General features: G+C 55.7%; 1 protein-coding gene across 1 annotated transcript in view; it reads left to right on the forward strand.

Annotated features, from left to right (window-relative positions):
• Positions 1-12121, forward strand: part of Tmem104 (transmembrane protein 104) — a 59188-nt gene extending 47067 nt beyond the window's left edge. The window contains exon 10 of the mRNA XM_021212780.1: positions 8460-12121. Coding sequence (XP_021068439.1) covers positions 8460-9220 — 761 coding nt within the window. The 3' untranslated portion in view covers positions 9221-12121. The remainder of the gene's footprint in view (positions 1-8459) is intronic.
• The last annotated feature ends 661 nt before the right edge of the window (positions 12122-12782 follow it).

Genomic DNA, 12782 nt, shown 5'->3' on the forward strand with positions numbered 1-12782 from the left:
GTGTGTGGTGTGTGTATTTGAGTGTGTGGTATGTGTGTGTGTGTGTGGTATGTGTGTGNGTGTGTGGTGTGTATGTATGTGGTATGTGTGTATGTGTGGGGTGTGTGTATGTGTGGTATGTGTGTGGGGTGTGTGTGTATGTGGTATGTATGTGAGTGTGGTGTGTGTGTGTGTGTGTGTGTGTGTGTGTGATACACTGAGAGTGGCAAGGCCAGAGCTCCTGCTTTCATACCAGTAGCTTGGCTGCTATGGAGGCTGAGTGTCTGCCCTGCATCTTCTACCTCAGGTGGCGAGGGAGAGCTCTGTTCCAAGCTGCTCTAGGAGAAGCTTGTAGCCATGAGGTAGAAGAATTAGTCCCGAAAGTGGGTGGGACACATCTTCTGCAAGGCATGGGGAGGGGGCCTGCCCAGCACCAGAAGGAGCCAGGCTAGCTTGAATTCCTTCTTTTCAGTAGAAGAGGTATCCAGAGTGGGTTGTTACTGGCAGGGTCAGCAGAGGCAGGTCATGTAGTCTCTGGAAAAGTCTCACCCAGAACCCCAAAGTATGTCCTCCCCGAGAACACACAGGAGGCCTCTGGTCCCTACTCAGGTAGATAAGTGGAAGGACAGACCAGCTCAGGCATCAAAGAGTCTGTGAAGAGAGAACACAGGCACTCACACGCGCACGCACACACACACATACAAACACACACACTGTGGAGGACTACTTTAACTACTCTAGATGGGGTAAAAAGAGACACCAGGGATCTTTGTAGAGCAGGTGTGATCTGCTCGCCCCTGGGTCCCCCATCCCACTCCCCTGACCTCCAGGACCCCTCAATATTAACTGGTACCAGCACTGGGTATCCAGGGCAAGGTCCTGTAGCTCCTGGACCAGCGGGGAAGATGGAGCCCCCAGAGTGATCCCAGTCTCCTCCTTCACAAGGGGAAACGTACCCTATGTGCTGGTGTTGGGAACCACACCCGGTGTGGGAAGTAAGGCTATGGGATGATAAAGAGAACTTTCTCTGCTGGTGCCTGCCCATGCCGGCTGCTGTGCCGGCCGCTCCCTTCTGCTCTGCACTAACCCTCCAGCAACTCCATTTAATTTTATTATTATTGTGTGTGTCTGTCTATATCTGTCTGTCTGTGTCTGTGTGTATCTGGGGGAAGGGGAGGCAGGGTGTGCACCACAGTGGCCCGTTGAGGTCCTTTCTCCCCTTCCACCTTTACGTAGTAGGTTCTAAGTTGTCAGGCTTACATTTGTCTCGGCCCATCTGACCAGCCTCCTAGCTTTTCTGTTTGTAAGGGCAGTACAGCAAGCTGCTCAAGAGGAACAGGTAAGAGGCTGGCTGTAAGATACCGCAGCTTCTCGGGGCGCATTGATGCCCCACCCCCACCCTTCAGGCTCTTTTCCTGTGTCTGAATGTGGCTCCCCCTTCTGCAGGCAGTTATCCTATTGGTTAAAGGACAAATGCCAATCACCTGCAGCTGTTTTAGGGCTGGGAAAAGTCTCCATTCTCAGCTCCAGCTCCTGCTGCCTGGCCAGTCTCCCCCACCCCCACTCCCACCCCCTCCCCTGACTCAGCTTCAGGCAGGACCCATGGCCCTGTGTCCTGGGAGGACAGTGTGCTGGTGAAGGACAAAGCTGTAGCCAAGTCCCCCAGCAGCCCCAGCTCCCTGCTGGAGCACCGGCCCAGCCGCGGATGCATGCTCACTGGCCATTCATTATCATTAGCTCTGGCATGTTGATTCTCTGCTTGGAGAAGACAGAGCTGTACCTCCTGACAGCCACAGTGATGGATGGCCGCCTCGATGGATGGCTGCTTCCTTCTGTGTGCTAAGCTGAAGCCAGAGCCATGAGCGAGACTTAAAAAGTGGCACCGGTTGAGCCTGTTCCAGAGTGGGTGTCTAGGACCAGATCAGATGTCAGGGATGAAGGGAGGGGTTCTCCGGGAAGCACGAAGGAAAATGGCTGCTTGTGGGAAAGGCCCCGACCTTGCTGTACTGGGACAGTATTTGTTGGAGTCATCCTTGACTCTGGAGAGTCGTGGTTTCAGGTATCTGTGTACTCCTTGGGCACTCGGAGATCAAGGCAGGACTTCAGCATGTAGTCTGGCCTCAGTGGACGTATGTCTTCCTCATCCGCCACAGCTATATTTCCTGTTCTCTTAGGTCCTGCTATAGGAGAGAGGCTGGTGGCAGGGGTGTGCTTCAGCCTGGTAGCTTAGGTCCCATGCTCTTTTCCTAGCCCCCTCAGCCAGGCCAGCTCCTCCTCTCTGCGGGGCAGGACAGCCTAGCTGTCATGGCCAAGGCGGGCTTAGCCTCATCGGCCTTTCGCCTTTTCTTCATCCGAGATACTAGGGATTGGCCTTGGGCCTTGCGCAAGCCAGGCTGAAGCTCTGCCAGCTGAGCTGTGTCCCCCATGCAGATCCTGAGAGATGACAGATCTTAGTGAGGAGACTCGGCTCTTCTCTTGCTTAAACTGTGAGGGTGAGGTCCTGTCAGGAGGCAGAAACCTTTCCCGTTTCCAACGAGTCAGTACATCACGGGTACCCACAAAGAACACGTGGTCACAGTGAATGACCATTGCCCCCATAGGACTAGGGTTTGGAGTAGAGAGAGGGCAAAGACTGGTAAAGAGCACTTCCTGCTCTCCCTTCTGAAGGACCCGAGTTCAGTTCCCAGCATCAGTCCACGTTGAACAGTTCAAAACTGCCTGTAACTCAGGCTCCAGAGGATCCGACGATCTTTTCTAGCCTCCCCAGCTACCCACATATATGTGAATACTTGTGAAACAAATCTTTTCAGAGTATACTCAGTTGGTCCAGGTGTAGTGACACATGCCTTTAATCCTAATACTCCGGAGGCAGAGGTCTCCATGTGTTCTAGGTTAGATCTGCTCTACAAAGAGAGTTCCAGGACAGCCAGGGCTTATAGACACATCAATGTATCTTTTAGCTGTGATCAGTATGAAAAACAAATGAATAGTGTTGGGCATGGTGGTACACACGTGTACTCGAGTGGAGGCAGGGGAGTAAGGAGTTCAAGGCTACCCTCAGCTGCATACAAGTTGCAGACCATCCTGGGCTGTGTACTTTGTGTGTTTGCATGCATGTGTGCATGCTATGGCACATATGTGGAGGTCAGAGAACAGCTCGCAGGACTCAGTTCTCTTCTCCCTATGAGTCCCAAGGGTTGAGCTTAGGCTGTCAGGCTTGGCCACAAGCCCCTTTACCCACTGAGGTAGCTTGCTGGCCTAAGCTCTGTGGTTCGTTGCCACCTTCTAAGAGACGCATGGGCAGCTTCCAGGATGCTCAGAAGTCCCCCATACCATTTCAGAGCTAGCTTCCAGGAAGAGGACAATAAAAAAGCCACTAAGAGAGACTCCATGCCCCACGGTCACAATCATGTCGTCTCCAGGGGACGAGGTGGGAGAGCCGGAGTGCATGTGCCTGCTCTAGCATCAGCGGTCCCAGTTCTTGCCAGCCCCACGAGATGCCAGGATCCTGCGAGGAAGGCAAGGTTTTCCCATGCTTCACACCTTCCTGAGCAGCAGGAAGCTCCACACGGGGGCTCAGTGACCAAGGATGTCAGCCAGGTCACTTGCTGTACAGAGAACTGGGGGGCAGGAGGAGAGGCTCCCCTCTCTGCACTTCCAGTGCAAGCTGACTCTTAGATAGCTGCCCCAGGCCATGTTCCCAGTACACGAAGAATGGCCTCTGACAACTCTGCCCTAATGTCAGACTCCTGCTTATCCCCGTCTGGCCCCAATGTCTGTGCCTCCTCCCATGGAAGGCAGGGCCTGCTGGCAAGGTGTGGATTCAGGAGGGATGATGTTTGTTTATTTTGAGGCTCTTAGGAGTCAGCATCCCTCCGTCCTTGGCACATATCCAGGGAAGGCGTGGCTTGACCTTTCTCTCTGCCAAGATGTTCTGAGGTCAGACAGACAGACAGCATTGGGTCAGACAGCTCCCATGGGCATTTATCTGGCTCTTGACAACAGAAAGGAGGGAAGAAAGCCACCCAGATGCTGTTGGGCAGCTCAGTGCCCGGATTGGTCTTGCTCTAACTTCCCAACACAGGGAAGGGAAGTGTACCATCTCTGAGCTGGCCACTCAAGGCGCCTGAGCAGCACCTGTTTGGTCTCAGATAATGGCTTGCTTTCTGCACCTGTCTCCCCCCTCCCTCCCTCCAAGGAGTTAGATGCTGAGGGAGCAAGCTGTGCCTCAAGGTGAATCAATATGGCAAGGCCAGCTTGTAGAACTTAGGTCTGCTGTCAGAAGGCTGCCTGTAAGCAGCTCCAGGCAGAGTCAGGGACCATAAGCCTGGAAAGTGGAGGGGCAGCTGGCTCCTCACAACTGCGAGTCCTCCTTGCATTTGCCCTCCTACACCAAGAGCAGGCGTCCTAGCCACAGACCTTGGGAACCGAGCAGCTAGCATACGCCCTCTGGCACCAGGCAGCTGCCTCCCCTCTCCTCTACAAGGTAGGCGTCCACCCTTGAACTTGGACCGTTCTCCCATGGGGATGATGCCATCCTCTACCCTGCTAAGGTGACCACTGTCCATTGCCTCCTTCTGCTGTGATTGTCTTTGTGGTGAGCCTTCCACCTGTTGGTTCACTCTGGACTCCACGAGGACAAGGCCTGTGCCTGCCTTGTGCATTTCCCCTGAGTGACCAGAATCGTGCCAGCCCTCAGCAGATCCTCAGCAAGAATATTAGTGAGTGAGTGGTAAAGGCCAAGTCTCAGGTTCCACAAAGCCAGCACAGTTGTTTCTATAAATAAGAAAAGTCTGCTGCCCCCTCATTATACAGGTGATTGTCCCAGTCCCACTGTCCCCATGTGACCTGATGTCAAGCTCTCACCAGCCTCCCCAGTCCTCCCTGGCTCCTGGGTGCTTCTCCACACCCCTTGGAGTGCGACTTCTGGTGCAGAAAGCAAGGGCACACAGGGCTTTTCAGCTTAGCCTAGGATAGGGGAGAGGCGGGGACACCTGGCACTGTCACCCGGGAGCCGCAGGGTCTGCTCAAGGGCAGACCACTGGACGTCTCCTTGTCCATCTGTGTCTGCCCTGCAGCTGGAGGTGAGCAGTGTGCCCCAGGGTGGCACAGCCATTCCCTCGGTGCCTCCGCACTGTCTGTCCCTCACAGCCTGTCATCTTATTTCACCTTGATTTATTAGCAGACCTAATGAGTTTTTGGAGCAGCCACCTCCCCAGGGTCGGGGCGATCAATCTAGGAGATAGCTGGCGAACTCTGCTATTCCCATGGTGCCCAGGGACAAAGGAGTCTGGCCACAGGGGAGTGGGAACCTCTGCAGGTCGGAGTCCCCACTTTTTTCCTTTCTCGGTGACTGTCCAGTTGGAGACATGTTTCTTTTGAACGTAACTGGAAGCCAGACCAACAGTCTCCCTTCCCCTTTGTGTACCCAGAGCCGGTGCCCTCTGGGCGTGGTCCAGGCGGTGGGTAGTCGGTGGGACTCTAACATTGGAGTTGCCTGGAGCTCCCCTTCAGGCCTCTGTGCACTTCCTCTGCCTCAGTGAGTGTCCTGTCTCTGGCTGACTTGTGTCCCTGGAGGGACATGGGTGCTGTGCTTTTCACTAGCCAGATGCAGCAGCCTTTTATACTGTCCTCACAGCTGGGACACTTTTAACAGATAGTGCCGTGTGTGGTTAAGGAGAGGGAGGGAAAAGGGGAACGTGTTCCCATCAGGTGATGGTCAGGGAGCTGCTGTTGCACAGTGACCCTCCAGGGCAGATTTAGTTTTGGGAAGTATGAGGGGGGAAGGGGGGAGAGAGAGAGAGATGGTTAGTTTAATCCCCCTACGTCTAGTATGGTCCTTGTGCATACTAGACAAGACAAGCAGTCTACCACTGAGCTCCAACTGCCACCTTCTTTACCTTCACTTTTTAAAGATGAATATATCTGTCTGTATAAGTGTGCGCCACATGTGTGTGCCCAACTGATGGTACAGATGTGTGCTGAGATCTGAACTCAGATCCTCTGGAAGTTCTCCTAACCACTGCTGAGCCATCTCTAACCAGTGCTGAGCCATCTCTCTAGCCACTGATGTTTAAGACAGAACCTCACTTGCCTACCTAGGCTGGCTTTGATCTCCCTGTGGAGCCCAGGCACTGGCTGTGAACTTGCCATCCTTCTACCTCAGCCTCCTGAGTAGCTGAGATTCCAGGCCAGCACTGTCAGGCCCCACTGGGTCACTAAGAGTCTCTGCTATCACATTAACAGATAAGGCTGCTTAGGGCTATCCTGGAAGTTCCAGAAAGGCCTGAGATAAGAAAGTAGCCCCTGGAAGACCATGTTAGAGGATAGATACCGGGGGTGTGGAAGCCAGCCAGAGTGGGCCACCCTGAACAAGCCGGCTGTTACCTAGTCACAGCTCTCGGGGATTTGAGGCCCCCACCCCCCACCCCGATAGCAGAGAAGGAGTACCCAGCACCTGAGGACAAACCCAGCCATGAGCCATGAGCACCTCAACAGCCAGCCTCCTGGCCTTGCCTTCTCTCGAGACCCAAGGCCAAGGTCAGGCAACAGACAGCTGCAGGATGTCTCCACTGGCCTCTTTCCAGATTCCTGCTGGCTGTGGCCAAGCCCTGAAGCAGGGCCAGGTCACAGGTAGCATCCCAAACGGTGGCGGCAAACAACATGGAAGTCTTGCCTCGCAGTGGCTGCTCCCTCGGCCCTCACCTGGTATCCTCCCTTCAGTGGCACGGCCACCTGTCCCCACCGCCCGGACGACTGGCCACTAGGCACCCGAGCCACCATCCAGCAGCCGTGCTGCTACCCGCTAACACACAGGACACTGCTTCCAGCCAACCGGAGGGTTCCCCTCACCATGCCCCAGTACCCCAGCGGCTCCCTACACCTCTGGGATGAGCCAGCAGCCTGAGGTTGGACGCCGAAGCTCAAAGAGGAACTAGGTCGATGCTTCCCTCTGACTGGCTGGGGCCAGAAAGATTTGTGGTGCCCTGGAGCAGGAGGAGTGGTAGCGCTGTGAGAACTGAAACAAATCATATTTATTGGCAGTTTTCACAGGCCCTTCTACGCTTCCCCCTCCCCTCCTTCCCCCTGCCATGTCAGACAACTCTGATTAAAAGCAATAAATGACTCCAGCCCACTCCCAGGTGTCATCATAGGAAGAGATATTGGCCTGGCTTCTTGTGGGTCCCGGCAGAACAACCTCTCCCAAGAACCAAAGAGCATACCCGTGTCCTGGGGGGGGGCGACGCAGAGCCCCCCCCCTCCCCCCGCTTCATGCTAGGGAAGAGCCCTGATCCGCTGACAGGACCACCACTCACAAGGAAGTGCCCCAGTCCACAGGGAGTAACAGGCCTGTTCTGCACAGGCAACAGGAGTGTATAAACTCAAAATGAAGACTGAGGTCTCTGTGTGCGTCAAGTAGTTACCACTGGCAACCCTGGGCGATGTCAGAGGACACCAGAGAAGTCTAGAAATGCCGCCGCCTTAGCTGGCAGGGGCCTTGTCCACTGTGTTGTGGCATGAATGCTCTTTTGGGACTCGGGTTCTAGAAGCAGGGCCGGCGAGCCAGCCCACTGTGGTGGAAGAATCAAGAGTTTTTCCCAAGAGGCTGCAGGGTAGAATCTCTACAGAGCCTGATTGTCCTGAACAGAGATAAGGTCACAGATGCCCTTCCACAGCAAATTCCCTGTCCCCTAACTATGTCACCAAGCCCGGAAGAACAGAGCCACATGCCCTTTGCTGCCAGCCTTAGGACCGGCAACTTGGGACTTACTTGTCTCCAGCATTGCCCTCTGGTGCCCTTTCTTCCCCGGAGTGACCCCCTCATCATATCCTCCCTGCTGCAGACCCTGGTCACCCAGCCCTGCACACAGCTGCCAGCAATCCTGCCCTCCTTAGCCCACATGCAGCAGGGGGCTTGTGCCTAAGAGATGCCTCCTCCTGAATCCGCTGTGCCTTTCAACCCTCGGCTCCCCACCTCCCACACCTGGCCCCACAGGCACAGAACCTTTAAACCAAGGAAGAGAGAACGGATGAGTGCAGGCCAGGTCTGCCTCTGACCAAAGCTGACAGAGCCCCTGAGAGGGACCTCGAAGGAAAAGTAGCTGGTAGCTCCTCACCGGGGCTGTCACTCCAGCATCTCCTTTCTCTGGGTCACACCTAGGCCCTGCTTCTGGGAAGAGGGGGGAGAGCAGGATAGGATGTGTTTATCTATGACACTCATAGGCTCAGCAGCCCCACGTGGTCTGGGATATGCAGGGCTCAGGAGCCCCACGTGGTCTGGGGGTGCAGGGCTCAGCAGCCCCACATGGTCTGGGGGGATGCAGAGCTCAGCAGCCCCACGTGGTCTGGGGGGTGCAGGGCTCAGCAGTCCCCTCGTGGTCTGGGGGATGTAGGGTTCAGCAGCCCCACGTAGTCTGGGGGATGCAGGGCAGACTGAGCCGTGGGGGCGTTCATCCTCACTGGCCCTCCTTGTCTTTCAGCCTTTGCCATCATGATTGTGCTGGCCCTGGTGCGCATCGGGAAAGGACAAGGAGAGGGGCACCCACCCCTAGCCAACTTCTTGGGGGTCCAGAACCTGTTTGGAGTGTGTGTCTACTCATTCATGTGCCAGCACTCCCTGCCGTCCCTCATCACCCCCATCTCCTCCAAGCGCCACATCACAAGGCTGCTGTTCCTGGACTACGCGCTGATCCTGGCCTTCTATGGCCTCCTCTCCTTCACGGCCATCTTCTGCTTCCGTGGGGACAGCCTCATGGACATGTACACCCTCAACTTTGCAAGGTGTGATGTCGTGGGCCTTGCAGCAGTCCGGTTCTTTCTGGGCCTCTTCCCTGTGTTCACCATCAGCACCAACTTCCCCATCATCGCGGTGACCCTGCGCAACAACTGGAAGACGCTCTTCCACCGTGAAGGTGGCACCTACCCATGGGTGGTAGACCGAGTGGTGTTCCCCACGATCACCCTGGTGCCTCCCATTCTGGTGGCCTTCTGCACCCATGACCTGGAGTCCCTGGTGGCCATTACAGGAGCCTACGCAGGCACCGGCATCCAGTACGTCATCCCTGCCTTCCTGGTGTACCTCTGCCGCAAGGACACCCAGCTGACCTTCGGCTATGGAACCGTCAACAAGCACAGGTCCCCGTTCCGCCACACCTTCTGGGTGGCCTTTGTGCTGCTGTGGGCTTTCTCCTGCTTCTTCTTTGTCACGGCCTACATCGTCCTTAAGGAGACCCAGCTCTGACAGCAGATGCAGCTGACAACAGGAGGCAGAGACAGCCCAGTTCCAGCCTCCTTGCATCAAAGCAGGATTTAGCTGCCACCCCGGGTCTACGTGAGCGTGCTAGGCTGGGGCTCTTGGAGAAGGCGTTCTACGTCTCCAGCTGCTGTCTTCTCCCCACCCAAGATGCCACCCTGCAGGGTAGCCCTCCTGTGTGGGAACATGGTTGTCACACACATTCCTCCACTCCTGCCACTGGAGGCTGGCTCCCTCTTCTGCAGTGGAGGAGACAGTGCTGACCCTGCTGCTATTTATACTAGACCCCGTGCCCGCTCCCGCATCCTTGACCGTCCACTAGCAGCGGCTGCCTCCTCAAAGGTGAATCCCAGTCCCTGGTTCTCCTAACCTGACCTGCTTGGGAAGGGCAGAGCCCTCTTCCCTTCCAATCCTGACAGTTGCTAAGTTGTTTTTCCCCCCATGGGAGGCCAGGCCAGCTCTAGTGACAAGGACAGGAAGTGCTAATTGGCACCAGGGCCTCTAGGCAAGAGCCTTCGAGAGCTTCTGCTGTGGGTGCCAGCTCTGGCACAGCAGGCAGATGAAGCATCCTTCCCCAGGGTTTAGAACCCTTTGCTTGGGTCCCTGAGAGGGGCCCTGTGTCCCCTGGCTTCTCCTTTGGAGCCCAGGGGCCCCCTGAAATGTGGGGTACCACTTGAGAAGCTGCCCTCATTACACCCACCACATACACACACACACACACACACACACACACACACACACATCCATTGTGTCTGACCACCCTGGACTTAGAACAGGGAGAGCACAGAGTGACTCTGCAAAAGGTCAGGCTGGTGTCAGGCTGCAATGCAACAATAAGGTGGTACCCTTCGGAGCCTGGTCATGGGTGCTCAGTGGCCACCCTCTCCAGGTCTCTGGCTACTGTGGAGCTGGAGGGGGTTCGTACCACCATTCCTATGGAAGGAGGCCAGGTTCCCAGCTGCCTCCTGTTGAGTCGCGCATGCACCCACTAGGCCCAATGCCTTGGAATGATGAGTGAGTGATGAACTGCATTTTCGACGTGCCTTCTGCTTTGGGCACCAGGGATCCCTTCTGACCCTGACTTGCCCCAGCCCTGGGCCTAGTCCCACCTGTCCTAGACAGAACTGCCTCTGGGGTGGAGGGTCTCAGACCCCTGCCCCCTCCCTCTTGATTTCAGTGCCTTGCTCCACCCTAGTGAGGGATCTTGCGCCAGCCACCTCTTCCCTTTCTACGTCTCGCCATATTTAAAGCTTGAACTCTGCTGTGTTGTTGGACGTCCCAGGACCCAGGAGGCTGTGCAGAACCTGCCAAGAATGTGGGATCCAGCACCTGCCACCTCTGGTCCCAACATCCCTGCCTCTAAGCATCTCCAGATGGAGGTGGGCCAGGCTGCAGCTTCTCACGGCTGTCCCACATCAATAGTTCCAGCCACACAGAAAACAGACGTCCCTATGCCAGTCTGCCAGTGCAACATCTTCCCAGGAGGCCCTGCCCCACAGTGCACCAAGTGAGGAAAGCAATACAGTAGCAGGCCCAGGAGTAAGGGACAGCTGCCCATCATCCCTGTCCCGCCCCACCCCCATCTCAGCCTGTTTGCTGAGAACTCAATTAAAACATCTGTACTTAACCTTCTCCCTCTTGCTTAAGGACAAAGCAAATTAAATCTTGCTACTGCAACACACACACCTCACCCACCCCCAGGCTCCAAACTGAATTTTGGTGGAAAATTTATTAGCATCATAAAGCCCGAGTTGATTTATGTGGCAATCTGGAGCCACACACAGCGGCTGCTGTGCTCCCCACCCCCAAGTTAAGTTAGGGAAGCCCCAGCCTGGGCAGGAGGAGGGACAGGGCTGGCCATATCACTGATGCCAAGCCAACCTCCCCACTGGTTTCTGTGTTCCTTCATCTCCACCTATTGTCTGACCTGCTAGAAGTTACATGAGGTCTTATCACACCAGGCCTCTGTTGCTGGTAGCCAAGAGTGTTGGGCACAGAGAGGAGAGGACTGGGGGGGTGGGTTTAGTATTTGTGGGTATCATTTGTAGTCCCCGCCCCCCCCCACAGGCATTGAGCACACTAAATATTTGTATATCACCTGGGTAGGGTGATAGATTAGGTCATGGCATCTGCAAAGAGACCCCAGGGTTCATGGTCCAGAGGAGAGCAATGAGCCCACCCAGCCTGGAACCAGATCTGAGTCTCCGAAACTCAGCCATTGTCACTGCCATCTTTCTGCATTGCTCCAGACCCATCCCGAGGGCAGGGCAGGGCAGGTCAAGGTGGGAATGATCATTCTCCACAGAGCTCCAGGCCCAGCTGAGCATCCGCACAGTGCCAGGAGCTCTGACTGTGCCTCACCTGAGGCTGCTAGTTGGGGCAGATGGCAGGTGACAGGCTGTGAGGCACTGCGGATGGGTAAAAAGTGGCAGTGGGCACCAGGCCAGGCCCAAAGCCACACAGCTGTCCTCACCACATGGGGCCAAGAGCCTCAGCAACAGGCAGTGGCTGTCTTTTGGGGCTCCGGCTGAAGAGAAGTACCTGGTGGTTCCAAACCCAGGGACAGAGGAAGGCTGATGTCTGTCTAAGGACTAGAGTGCCAAGCAAATGAAGTGCAGGGGCTGCTGACAGCTGGCTGTGACACCAGGTGGCACAAGCCCTGTCCACCTTCCTCCGGGGGGGGGGGCATTCTGTGTGCCTGGTACAGTGCTGGATACATTGTGAGGACCAAACTGTCATAACCCCCATACCGCCCCACCCCCGTGGCCTCTAAGCAGCGAGCATCTGTAACCCTCCCTCTTGTGGGGACCTCCAGATCATAGGTCGTGGAAACTAAAGGACTGAGCTCATCCCAGCACCGAAGTCCTTAATAAAGCTGCTATTACCCACGCTTGTCTCCTTTGTCATTTGCCAGCCATAACTGTACTGGCAGCCCAGGACTGACAGGACTCCCAGATAATGCTTAGCTTTATCACCTCCTAATGAAGTGGTAATCCTGTGGCTGCTGCCTGCTGCACCCCAGAACCAGGATACCACACGGGCCTGGAGCCACCCAAATCTAGGAGGCTTTGGGAAGAGAGGGGATTGGCTATAGAGCCCTAATCTCAGGAAGTTTGAGGGCAGCCCTCCTCTTGCAAAGAACAAGGTGAGACTGGAGAGTCATGGCTAGAGATGCCGCCAGGTCACTGCACCCCCACCCCCTCTGTGAGCACGGGCTCTCTGGGAAATGCTGATGTGCATATGAAGTCTTTGACTAAAGACAGATGGAGGGAAGCAGCTAGGTCAGCCACGGGAGGGATCTGGGTCAGACCATAGCATGTCCCACTGCGAGACAAGTGGCAGGCCCTGCTTTTCCCATGTTGCATCAAAAGGGGGAAAAAAAAAAAAGACAGCATTGGGGGTGGGGTTTGTTAGGGCCTGCCTTAGACGATTTCCCTTCTGTGACCTCACCCTTCTCCTCCTCCCCTCGCCACCCACCCCCTCCCTGCCAGGCCAGGCTCTCCACCTCCTCTTAGAGACAGAAGAGAGCCAGGGGCACTTCCATCATGAG

This window comes from Mus pahari, chromosome 14 (assembly GCF_900095145.1).
Source record: "Mus pahari chromosome 14, PAHARI_EIJ_v1.1, whole genome shotgun sequence".
NCBI lineage: Eukaryota > Metazoa > Chordata > Mammalia > Rodentia > Muridae > Mus > Mus pahari.